This window comes from Epinephelus fuscoguttatus, linkage group LG19, assembly GCF_011397635.1.
Source record: "Epinephelus fuscoguttatus linkage group LG19, E.fuscoguttatus.final_Chr_v1".
NCBI classification, from domain to species: domain Eukaryota; kingdom Metazoa; phylum Chordata; class Actinopteri; order Perciformes; family Serranidae; genus Epinephelus; species Epinephelus fuscoguttatus.
Window position 1 is genome coordinate 40,292,651 of NC_064770.1, and position 12,589 is coordinate 40,305,239.

Below are 12,589 nucleotides of genomic sequence, written 5' to 3' on the forward strand. Positions count from 1 at the left end.
CACACACGTGGTTACGTTTAGCCAACACACATGTGGTTACGTTTAGGCAACACACACACATGTGGTTACGTTTAGGCAACACACACATGTGGTTACGTTTAGGCAACACACACACGCGTGGTTACGTTTAGCTGACACACACACACACACACACACACACACATGGTTACGTTTAGCCGACACACACACACACGTGGTTACGTTTAGCCAACACACACATGGTTACATTTAGCCAACACACACGTGGTTACGTTTAGGCAACACACACACACGTGGTTACGTTTAGCTGACACACACACACACACACACACACACACACGGTTACGTTTAGCCGACACACACGTGGTTACGTTTAGCCGACACACACACGTGGTTACGTTTAGCCGACACACACACGTGGTTACGTTTCGCCAACACACACACGTGGTTACGTTTAGCGAACACACACACACGTGGTTACGTTTAGCCGACACACACACACACGTGGTTACGTTTAGCCAACACACACACACACACACGTGGTTACGTTTAGCCGACACACACACACGTGGTTATGTTTAGCGGATGCACGCATGTGGTTAGGTTTAGCCGACACACACACACGTGGTTACGTTTAGCCAACACACACACACACATGGTTACGTTTCGCCAACACACATGTGGTTAGTTTAGCCAACACACACACACAGTTACATTTAGCTGACACACGCATGTGGTTACGTTAAACCAACACACACATGGTTACGTTTAGCCGACACACAAACGTGGTTACGTTCAGCCAACACACACACATGTGGTTATCTTTAGTCAACACACACGTGTTGTAAAAAGAACAGGGTTCTCAGGTGCTCTGACATGTTCTCCCTGTGTCAGCGTGGGTTTCCTCCAGGTGCTCTGACATGTTCTCCCCGTGTCAGTGTGGGTTTCCTCCAGGTGCTCTGACATGTTCTCCCCGTGTCAGCGTGGGTTTCCTCCAGGTGCTCTGACATGTTCTCCCTGTGTCAGTGTGGGTTTCCTCCAGGTGCTCTGACATGTTCTCCCTGTGTCAGCGTGGGTTTCCTCCAGGTGCTCTGACATGTTCTCCCCATGTCAGCGTGGGTTTCCTCCAGGTGCTCCCACATGTTCTCCCTGTGTCAGTGTGGGTTTCCTCCAGGTGCTCTGACATGTTCTCCCTGTGTCAGTGTGGGTTTCCTCCAGGTGCTCTGACATGTTCTCCCTGTGTCAGTGTGGGTTTCCTCCAGGTGCTCTGACATGTTCTCCCTGTGTCAGTGTGGGTTTCCTCCAGGTGCTCTGACATGTTCTCCCTGTGTCAGCGTGGGTTTCCTCCAGGTGCTCTGACATGTTCTCCCCGTGTCAGCGTGGGTTTCCTCCAGGTGCTCTGACATGTTCTCCCCGTGTCAGTGTGGGTTTCCTCCAGGTGCTCTGACATGTTCTCCCCGTGTCAGCGTGGGTTTCCTCCAGGTGCTCTGACATGTTCTCCCTGTGTCAGCGTGGGTTTCCTCCAGGTGCTCTGACATGTTCTCCCTGTGTCAGTGTGGGTTTCCTCCAGGTGCTCTGACATGTTCTCCCCGTGTCAGTGTGGGTTTCCTCCAGGTGCTCTGACATGTTCTCCCTGTGTCAGCGTGGGTTTCCTCCAGGTGCTCTGACATGTTCTCCCTGTGTCAGCGTGGGTTTCCTCCAGGTGCTCTGACATGTTCTCCCCGTGTCAGTGTGGGTTTCCTCCAGGTGCTCTGACATGTTCTCCCTGTGTCAGCGTGGGTTTCCTCCAGGTGCTCTGACATGTTCTCCCTGTGTCAGCGTGGGTTTCCTCCAGGTGCTCCAGCTTCCTCCGACAGTCCAAAGACATGCAGGTTAATTGGTGACTCTAAATTGTCATAGTCTGGTGAGCTGTCCAGGATGAACCCCGCCTCTCATCCAATGTCACCTGTTATTGTTACATGTTTAAAATTATGGTACAGAATTATTATATTTTTAAGCACCAGGTCATATCTGTCTTTATTTGTGTGTTTTAATTTTCTAGTTTGAGTAATTTCTTGTTTTGTTTCCTCCTGACCATGTTTTTAAAAGAAATCAAGCTCACGTTTTAAAGGGTTAAACGACAGACAATATTAATATATCTAATAACACACGATACCTTTTATTAAAGCAGGTGTTTATGTGCCATTTGAAGTTAATATGAGATCAATATTATATTCAGAAATCAGACTCAGGGACGAAGGAACACTTTTATATAAAAAAATAAAATTTAATTTTTTGTTTAATCGACGAAATGTGACAAAAATAAAAATCTTTCTGACAGGGACACAAAAATCACGATATTTGAAGAATCACTCATCAGACCCCCCCCTCCTGACCATATAAGGACAGACAGGATGAACAGATTGTCTCCCCCTTCCTCCCCCCTCCTCATCCTCATTCACCTGAAACCAAACACACCTCCCTGCTGCTGCGGAGAGGGGGGGGGGGGCAGGGCGGAGGAGAGGAGGGGGAGGGGCAGGGGGGGCAGCAGCAGGTAGAGATGGAGGGTGGAGGAAGTTGACGCCTGCGCACATGGCGCTGCATCCCCTCCGCATCGCCCCCCCTCTCCTCCCTCCTTCCTCTCTCTTTTTCTGCAGCATCAGTACCACACTGCCCCCCCTCCTCCTCCTCCTCCTCCTCCTCCCCCCTCCCTCCCCCACTCTCTCTCTCTCGGTCGGTTTTCCTGCCGGGCTGCTGCTGCTTTGCGCGCTGCGGGGCCACACTGCGACCGCACCGAGGAGGAAGAGGAGAAAGCCGCGGAACTGAAAGGGGGGCCAGCCAGAGCCAGAGCGGCGGAGAGGCACGATTTAACGAAACAAAAAAAAAGAAGAAGAAAAAAAAAAAGCCGAGCCACAGCGGAGGAGGAGGTCTGAACGCGCCGTCAGCGCACGGATAAAAAATAGCTACCTCCGAAGCAGCAGCAGCAGCAGCAGAAGGCGGAGACGCGTCACACCGCGCTGTTCCTCCCTCCATCTCTCTGTCTGAGCAGGGGAAGTGAAGAAGAGGAGCAAAAAGAAGAGGAGGACAAACAGGAAAAAAAAATCTTGTTGGGGAATCTCGGAGCGCAAAACGACGAACGACGCGGTGTCGGTAACCTCCCCCCCTCCCCTCCCGGACCAGGGCCGATTCTCCGTTTTCTAGCAGCCAGCTCGGCGCGGCGACACCATGAAGGACCGTACGGCGGAACTGCGAAGTGTAAGCTGAATTTTCTTCTTTATTCCATCCATGTTGGCCTCCATGTTTCCTCCTCCTCCTCCTCCTCCTGCAGCCGCCGCAGCTCCACGGCCTCGCCGCCCCTCCGGAGCGCAGCGGGTCGATAAAACCTGCTAAAAATCCCCCCATTTGTGCGGGTTTGCTGTCTCGTGCGTGTGCGGAGGAGGAGGAGGAGGAGGAGGAGGCAGTGCTGCGGCTCTGAGCTCTTCATGCTGTGAATACAGAGTGATGTGCAGGAGCTGCAGAGGAGGAGAGGATGGAGCCTGAAATGGAGGCTCCGCTCTCATCTGATGTGTGGGGGGAGGTTTGGTTCGTTGTGAGGTGCACACCGGCTGGAGGTCACGGTTACACCTTCATTTCAGATCTTTAATGTGCGCTGTGTGCGCGCGGCTCGGCGCTTAGACGCAGAGGCCCTGTGCTCGTGCAGCGCTGCATGCATGATGGGAAAAAAACGGGTTAGGCTGTGAAAATAAAAAAATAAATTCGCTCCCATCCGTGTTAATGTGGCCGAGCATGTCCATGCATGCGTGCCTGGATGACCTGATGATGGAGGAGCAGCAGGAGGAGGAGGAGGAGGAGGAGGAGGAGGACCAAAATGCAGTGATTTTTTTTCCCGAGGCCTCATCCTGCAGCCAGCGCGCGCCTCCTCCCTGATAGAGAGCCGCGTGAGTGTGGGAGCATGAGTCCCGATCAGGCAGGAGGAAGGATCGATACGCGGCTGGATGGATGAATCAGGATGCGGCTTTATCTGCCGCTTTACCGCGTGTCTCCTGCCGCTCCGGCTCGGCTGATAGTGAAGGAGGGAGGGAGGGGGAGGGGGGGGGGGGTCCCTTCACTGTACCAAAGCCTCACCCATTTTATGACTGTGGCTCTGCGTCGGGTGAGACCGGAGGGTTTGAGCGCGCGTGCGGTATGCGGTGCGGTGCGGAGCGGGTTTTCTGAGCGAACAGCTGATGCCGGCGGTTTGGGCGGATTGTGGTGGGGGTTTTTTTTAGGGTGGGGGGTGGGGTGGGGGTGGGGGGGGTGTCACATCAGCTGCTCAAACTCTGCAGCAGCTCCACGCGCCTCCCGCCGCCGCCACCACCCGGGTTCAACCGGGTTCGCGTCAGGCAGCGACAAACTGATGCTCATGTAGCTTGAAACACATCCGACTGTCTGTGTGTCTATAGATAAATGTATCGATCTGAATATTGATCATCTGATTGATTTATTGGATATAATGAATGGTGTGTGTGTGTGTGTGTGTGTGGAGGTAATTTGCATTAAAAAAGTGACAGGCTCAGCACCGCCTGGAGTTTACCGCACTGCTGTCCATCCATCCCTCCGTCCTTATCCATCACTCCCCTCCTCCCTCCTCTCCTCCACCATCCCTCCATCGCCTCTTGTCCCCCTTCTTTTTTACTCCATCCTGCATCTCTCCATCTCTCCTCCTGTCCTCCATCATCCCTCCATCATCCCTCCAGAGTTTCCTGTCTAAGGTGTAAAATCAGACTGGTGAATAAATGATGGTGAACATGGAGCATGAAAACATGAGGTGTGTGTGAGGTGATGAATCTGACAGGAGCGTCATGTGTTGGAGCTCTGAATCACCTCTTCTTCCTCTGCAGTGCTTTAACAGCAGCTGTGTGTATGGATCATATTCATATTCAGACAGCAGCAGTGGACGCTCTCCTGATATTTGGTTCAAACTGGAGTTCCTCTCAGATGAAACTTGACTTCCTCCAGCTCTCCTCCTGTCCACTGACACCACAGAAGAAGAGTGTAGTCTCCTCCTCTTCTTGTCTTTTTAGTCATTAATGAGTCCATCCTCCTGTCGGCCATGTTGGACGATCACTGGAGTGAAATCCGGCTCACGTAATCCTGCCGGTAACAGATGCTGCTGTATCATGCAGCAGCAGCAGCAGCAGCTCAGTAGTAATAATTATATTTTTATGTAATCGTCCACATCACAGTGACGCTGCCTGCTCTCCTCCTCCTCCTCTTCCTCCTCCTCCTCGTCCTCCTCCTCCTCCTCCTCCTCGCTGCTGCAGCTCCGAGTCCACACGAGTGTGAACGAACGCTGTGAGTGTGTGAATGTGACTGAAGGAGGCAGAAATCCTCCTGTCAGCCTGCAGTCAGTCACACCACAGGCTGCTCATCATCATCATCATCATCATCATCATCATCCTCCTTTAACATGATGAGAAAACATTTAATATTCAGACCAGCGTGGTGAGTTCAGGCCTGTCTGTAAATCTGTGCTTCTTAAACAGAAACATTAGGAATCAGATCTTCATCATCGCGTCAGAAATCAGAAAAGGACTTCTGTTAGATCAGATATTCAGTGATGAAGAGCTGATGGTGATGTTGTGAGAACCGCTGCATCATTGTTCCACCTGCTGCAGGAAATGCTTCGTCATGTTGACCTCTGCAGCAGGTAGTTTTACACTTCTGGTTCTGGCTTTTGTGACGTTGGAGCTGCTCTGAGCTTTGACACAAACGCTAACGTCTCGTCATCCTTCGTCTGATTCAAGCTGTTTCTAGATTTTGATTCTCTAAAAGCTCGTCACCGGTTTCTGTCTGTGTGACTCAGGTCGCTAACAGACGCTCATAAACAACACGTTCTCGTCCCAACTCCTCAAATACCAACGCTTTTATCAGTGGACCCACACGGCAAACTAGCCTGACTGCCCTCCTGTGTCTGTTGTAGAACAGTTAATATGATAACCCACAAATTTGCGCCCCATGTTGACGTTACATCCTTAACGCACAGTTACATCATTAACGTAAAGCTACGTCCTTAACACACAGTCACGTCCTTAACGCACAGTTACATCATTAACGTAAAGCTACGTCCTTAACGCACAGTCAGGTCCTTAACGCACAGTTACATTCTTAACGTAAAGCTACTTCCTTAATGCACAGTTACGTCATTAACATAAAGTTACAGAGGTCAGGTTTAGGAGAAGAAACATGGAGAGGTTGAACCTTAAAATGACTCAAAGTTTAATTTTATAATATGTCTAAATAAGTGTCTTATTTTTTCCTCTTTCATTAAACCTCTGCATCACATTTCCTGTTAGCTAGCTCACTGAGCTGTTAGCCTCGGAGGTTTCTAGACGCCGACAGTAGCCTCCATGTTGCCGTTGCCGAGCAGCGGTGCTCTCACGACTTAATCACTTGAAGCATATTGTTGACATGACTTTCCGTGTCGTAATCAGAAGCTCATGAGTTCCATCTGAAGGCAGCAGCCATTGTTGTGTTTCTGCACCAATAAGAAGCCATCCTGACAGAGCTGATCTGTGATTGGACAGAGAGCTGGAGACTCCAACATGGAGGAAGCTGTCGTAGTTTATTTAGTGGAGTGCCTCCGTCAGTGTGTAAACTGGTTTACACCCAGTCAGCAGACAGGATGACATCACACTGATCAACATATTCTAATATCCTACGAATTTACACCCCCTGAATGACGTCACGTGCTTAATGTAAAGTTACGTCATTAACGTAAAGTTCCTGAGGTTAGGTTTAGGAAAAGAAACATGGTGAGGACGAACCTTGAAATGTCTCAAAGCTCACATCCTGGGCGAAAGTTCTGTGTTTTATGACCCATCCTCCACCCCAACCTGCCTCCCTACAAGTGCTCAGGACTGCTTCCTGTTTACTGCCGTTAGCGTATTGGTCACATGATTGCAGCCCTTCAAAATACATGGGATATGTAAGAATTTTGGTGCATGAGTTGTTGTAAGAAATCATACAAAAAAACGGGAGGACAGCTTGTCAATCTTGTCACATGCGTTGTGTCAGTTCAGTTTTCACAGTAAATGTCCAGTTTCTGCTCGTTAGATGAACACAGTCTCTTCAAAATAAATTTACAGATAAAACACTTTGATTTTAGGTTTATTTCCTGAAGTTTAAGCAACACATGTCCCAGCCTGTCATCATTCCCGATTCATCAAATACTGTCATGACTGTGTGAGTGTTGACAGAGGCACCTTTGGTATTATATACACTGGGTGTATCAGTTTTATAGGCAGCAAGTCTGCATAGGGTGAGTGGGAGTGGAGGTGGTCAAACAGACTCAGAGCTTTTACCCAGAAGCTCCATGTAACAGTCGTAAATTGATACGCTGTCCCTGAACTACCAAAACTGACTCAGGAGGGAACCTGACACGTCATATTTTGAGGTTAAGGTCCACTGACAGTGTTGATGATTGACGAGTTGGGATGGTAACATGAAAAGACAATAATGTTTGGCTTAGAATAAGTATGGTTGTTACTAAAGTGACCTCATGTAACATACGTCACTAGTGTAGTGCGTACTAGCACACCACAGTTATATCAGTAACTACACTGACTTTTGTATTCACATGGGACGGTGACAGCTTTGTGGACTTTCCAACCTGGTCTTACTCTGAAGACGTTGAAAACCAGCTCTTGGTCAGTGAGTGCTGGTGTCAAACACTGACGATAAAGCTGTTCTTTCATGTCGGCATGATTTGTGACCAGTCACAGTTGATGTTTAACAGTGCCTGGCAGCGTCTGGGGGAACAACAAAAGTTAAGGCAGTGCAAGTCCGAGTATGACGGGTGGGAGGGGTCCAACAAACACTAACTTTCACCAAGGAGGCCGGTGTTCTTTTCCTGTAAGATTCTAAAGCCAAACCCTGTTCTTTATTCCTAAACGTAACCACGTGTATGTGTCGGCTAAACGTAACCACGTGTGTGTGAAAACAGAAGTGTATGTTGAAAACAGACAATGCATGTAACAGGCTGAAGTTGACACGGCGTCCCAGAACGTCAACAACCAACACACCCAGGGTACCTTGGACGTCATATGTGGACGTGGAAAGTCCATGACCAAACGTGGACATGTGACGAGGTCACAGTGAGGACGATGTTGGACTGTCTTGCTTTTGGTTGCTGCTCAGTGTGTATCTACCACCACAAAGGTGTCTGATGCTGAGGGACGCTGACAAAGAGATGGTATTTGACGAGTTTATTTTTGTCAATATTAAAGACATTTCCACCTCAAACTGGTTCATAAAACTTCACCTGAATGCAGCAAATTAATTGTTTAATGCTCAGATTATCTGGTGGATGAGTTCGACCCTCTGATCCAAATGTGCCCCTCCCCCCAGTGTTGACATGAAACCTGTGAAGACTCCATGTTGAATTTCTAAGGAGGCAGAAACTGGAGCGTTTCAGGACGTTTGGAGGATTGACCGTATGATCATGTATTTTGTGATTTAAGGCTGATTGTGATGTTTATTGAATAAATATCTTAAAATCCGACAGTTTGAAGGTGAAAATAAATGACAGCTGAAAATAGATCAGAGTGAAATCAGAGACGGAGCAGAGGTGAGGTGAGGAGAACCGCAGACTGACCGGTGCAGCTCAGTCGCTCTTTGTTAAACGCTCAGAGAATCGTTCAGCGTTTGGTTGGTGGCTGGTCAGACATGTGTCACGTGGGCGTGTTTGTTTGTGCTGAGTGAATCTGGACTTCATGATCTCAGTGTTTTTAAATCCCAGCTGCTGCCCTCAGAGTGTGAGGTGTCGAACACTGAGTCTTGTCTCCAGCAGAATTACAAGGAGTTTGACTTTGTGTTTCACAGACCTCACACATACAGGACGTACACACACTGAAGGATGGGAAACGTTCAGAGTTCAGTTCACATGAATGTTGTTTTAATAACAAAAATATATACGAGGGAAGTTCTTCATGTGTTCATGTGTTCATGTGTTCACAATCAGTCATTCCTCTGGTGTTTGTGATATTTTTCCACCTTCACTGAGAATTATTGATAAAGACCTGGAGTCAATTTGTGCAAATGTGGAAACAGATGCCCGTGTGTGTGTGTGTGTGTGTGTGTGTGTGTGTGAGACCATATCCCATTTCACTTACATTGATTTTAACAGAAGGTGTGGGTGGGGGAGGGGTGCGGGGGTAAGTAGGGACATAATTCAGCCTCAAAGGTTTCATATGGATTATTTAGAAAAAAAATGCACATGCACACACACACGCACACACACACACACACACACACACACACACACACACACACACCATCAGATCTGACCTCACGTGACATTTATTCATCAGTCTGCAAAGAAATCTTTTCGACTTTCCTCAGCTGGTCTCTGCTTTATGTGTCAGAGTGATGGGTCGTGTCGTTTCACTTTCAGAATTTTGAGGACACTTCAGTTCAGTGGCGCCGCAGCGATCTGTGACATCATAAAACGGGTTGTGTTTACTGTGTTCATGAGAGCTGTTCATGTGAACGTCCTCTTGTTGTATTGCCTGAGCGTGAATTTTCTGAACGCTCTGAGTTCACGACTTGTGACGTTCATCTGTTAGTGGATGGTGAGTTCACATATATATATATATATTTAATTGTACAGAGGTTTCCTTTGTAATTTCATAATATATCTGTTGCATGTGTTTCCTGCTCGCTAGCTCACTGAGCTGTTAGCCTCCGAGGCTTCTAGACGCCGACAGTAGTGTCCATGTTGCCGTGGCTGAGCAGAGGAGCTCTCACGACTTAATCATATCATGTGCATAACGTTCATGAGCTCTGCTTGAAGCCAGCGTTTATTGTTGAGGTTCTGCACCAATAAGAAGCCGTCCTGACAGAGCTGATCTCTGATTGGACAGAGAGCTGGAGACTCCAACATGGAGGAAGCTGTCGCAGTTTATTTATTGAAGCTCCTCCGTCAGTGTATAAACTGGTTTACACTCAGTCAGCAGACAGGATGACATCACACTGATCAACATATTCTCAAAGGACGGTTCATATAATATCCTACGAATTTACACCCCATGAATGACGTCACGTCCTGAACGTACAGTTAAGTTATTAACGTAAAGTTACAGAGGTCAGGTTTAGGAAAAGAAACATGGTGAGGATGAACCTTAAAGGGATAGTGCACCCAAAAATGTAAATTCAGCCATTATCTACTCACCCATATGCCGACGGAGGCCCTGGTGAAGTTTTAGAGTCCTCACATCACTTGCGGAGATGGGCGGGGGGAGGGGCCAGCACACCTAATGGCAGACGGCGCCCCAGACTAATGTCCAAGAACACAAAATTGAATCCACAAAATATCTCCATACTGCTCATTCATAGTGATCCAAGTGTGCTGCAGCCGCGACATAAAAAGTTGTTTGGAAAAACCTCATTTGAACTCTGTTTTTAGCCTCACTGTAGCCTGTAGCTCTGACTGCCTCTCTGTGTTCATATAACGTTTTTCCAAACAACTTTTTATGTCGCGGCTGCAGCACACTTGGATCACTATGGTTCAACAGTATGGAGATATTCTGTGGATTCATTAGGTGTGCTGGCCACTCCCCCTGCCGATCTCCGCAAGGGATGTGAGGACTCTAAAACTTCACCAGGGCCTCCGTCGGCATATGGGTGAGTAGATAATGGCAGAATTTACATTTTTGGGTGCACTATCCCTTTAAGAACAACTTTAAGAATCAATATTTTATTATCAAAACAAAACTGAATGTGTTTCTCGTTTTTTCATCCAAAACTTTCCTTTGAAACTGGAGGAAAATTTAAAATATATGATTTGCAAATAAAATCCAGGATAGACAACAGTCAGGGCTCAATCCTGGGTCCTCTGTGATTTTACTTTTGATTTATTCAGCAGTCCTCCCTGATTTTACTTTTTTAAATCTAAGTTTCACATTCCTATGAATTTGAGTTTAAATGCTTTAGGCTGTATTTCCTGTTTACTTTATTTACAGCACTTTGAACAGCTTCTATGTGTAAAGCAACAGTCAGAAGAAGATCAGGGATGCAGCCTTTGTCAGTGACGCCCCAAAGCTATGGAACACAGTACCTATAGATATCAGAGAAGCTAGCTCGCTAAATATTTTAAAAGAAAGCTAAAAACATATCTGTTCACTTTAGACTTTAACTCGCCCTGACTTTCCTTGTACAGCTGACACTCTTTCTTTTTACGCTTTTACTTTCTATTTCTGCTTCACGCTGCTGCAACTCTTTTAAAATCTAATTTGATTTTATGATTTATAATTTTAAAATTCTATTTTTTTTTTAAAATGACTCAGAGTTCACGTAGATACAAACATGTGACTCCAGGGAAAAGTCCCAGGCGAAAGTGTTTTATAACCAATCCACCACCTCATCCTGCCTCGTTACAGGCGCTGTCAGCACATTGGTCACATGATCACAGCCTTTCAAAATACCTGGGATATGTATGAATTCAGGTGTGTTGCTTTTCGTTGGAAAACATATGAAACATTTGTGAGACCAGACTGACTGATGCAGCTGTTACTGTCCCATTAGCCACCGAGCTAACGTGTTCCCAGCTGGGTAGAAGCAGTTTATTAATAATAATGAACTTTATTTATAGAACAGTGATCAGAACAGTGCTTCACAGAGAGAACAATGAGACAATACTCAAAATGGAAGACACAATGCATGAAGGCGAGTTTAAAATAATAAACAAGACATTAAAAATAGAATCAACAGGCAGCTCAGAGAAAATCGTTATTTTCTTTCTGATGAATTATATTTTTGGAAGAGTCAGAACAGAAAACACTGTAATGAGGCCACTGCTGCCAAAGGTGCATCTGATCACTGGCTGTTAGTGTGTGTGTCAGGTAACAGGTGTTTTATATTTTACAGACAGATCTGTACCAAAAGTTATTTTTTCTTTTTCAGTGATTAAAAAACAGATTTAATATTGTTTATTTATTTATTTTTTTAATAAAACAATTTGCTGTCTGATCACATTAAACAAAACTAATAATCTAAATAAAGTTCATTGATCGATGATGATGTCATAAACAGACACCTGAGCACCAACAGAGCAGAGTGTGTTTGTTTTGTCCTCCTGGAGGCACCAGGTGGGCGGGTCTGTTTGGTTTAGTGTTTGTTTGACTCTATTTACCCAGAACACACACACACACACACACACACACACACACCTGCTGCAGACAGACGGCCTGCTGCTGTCGTCTCGTCTCTCTCACCAGTGACTTGCTCAAGGGCACCTTGACGGCAGCAGCCTGAAACTTCCTGCTGTGCGACCCTTTCAGATTAAAGCTCTACTGAACAGCTGCACTGGTCTGACACTTCCTGCAACATGAGCCTTTCAGAATAAAGTTACCTTGAACTGCTGCAGTCTGACACTTGCTGCAGACCCTTTCAAATTAAAGTAACAAATAGCAAAATGACTTTTTAAAGCTGTTTTATCACCGTTCACAGTGAAGTTTTCCAGCTGCTCCTCTTTATGAGTTGCATTGTGGGAAAACAGTGTCCGCCAGCAGCACGTTCACAAAACAACGTGCTCAGTCTGAATATTATTAGATGTAATTTAATGTGTTATTTTTCAGGTGTGATGCAGCAGATT

At 46.7% G+C, this 12,589-nt stretch overlaps 1 protein-coding gene across 1 annotated transcript in view; it reads left to right on the forward strand.

Moving 5' to 3' along the window:
* The first annotated feature begins 2,668 nt into the window (after positions 1-2,668).
* stx1b (syntaxin 1B) overlaps positions 2,669-12,589 on the forward strand; it is a 75,420-nt gene continuing 65,499 nt past the window's right edge. Inside the window, exon 1 of the mRNA XM_049561144.1 lies at positions 2,669-3,213. Within this exon, the coding sequence (XP_049417101.1) occupies positions 3,184-3,213 (30 nt within the window). The 5' untranslated portion in view covers positions 2,669-3,183. The remainder of the gene's footprint in view (positions 3,214-12,589) is intronic.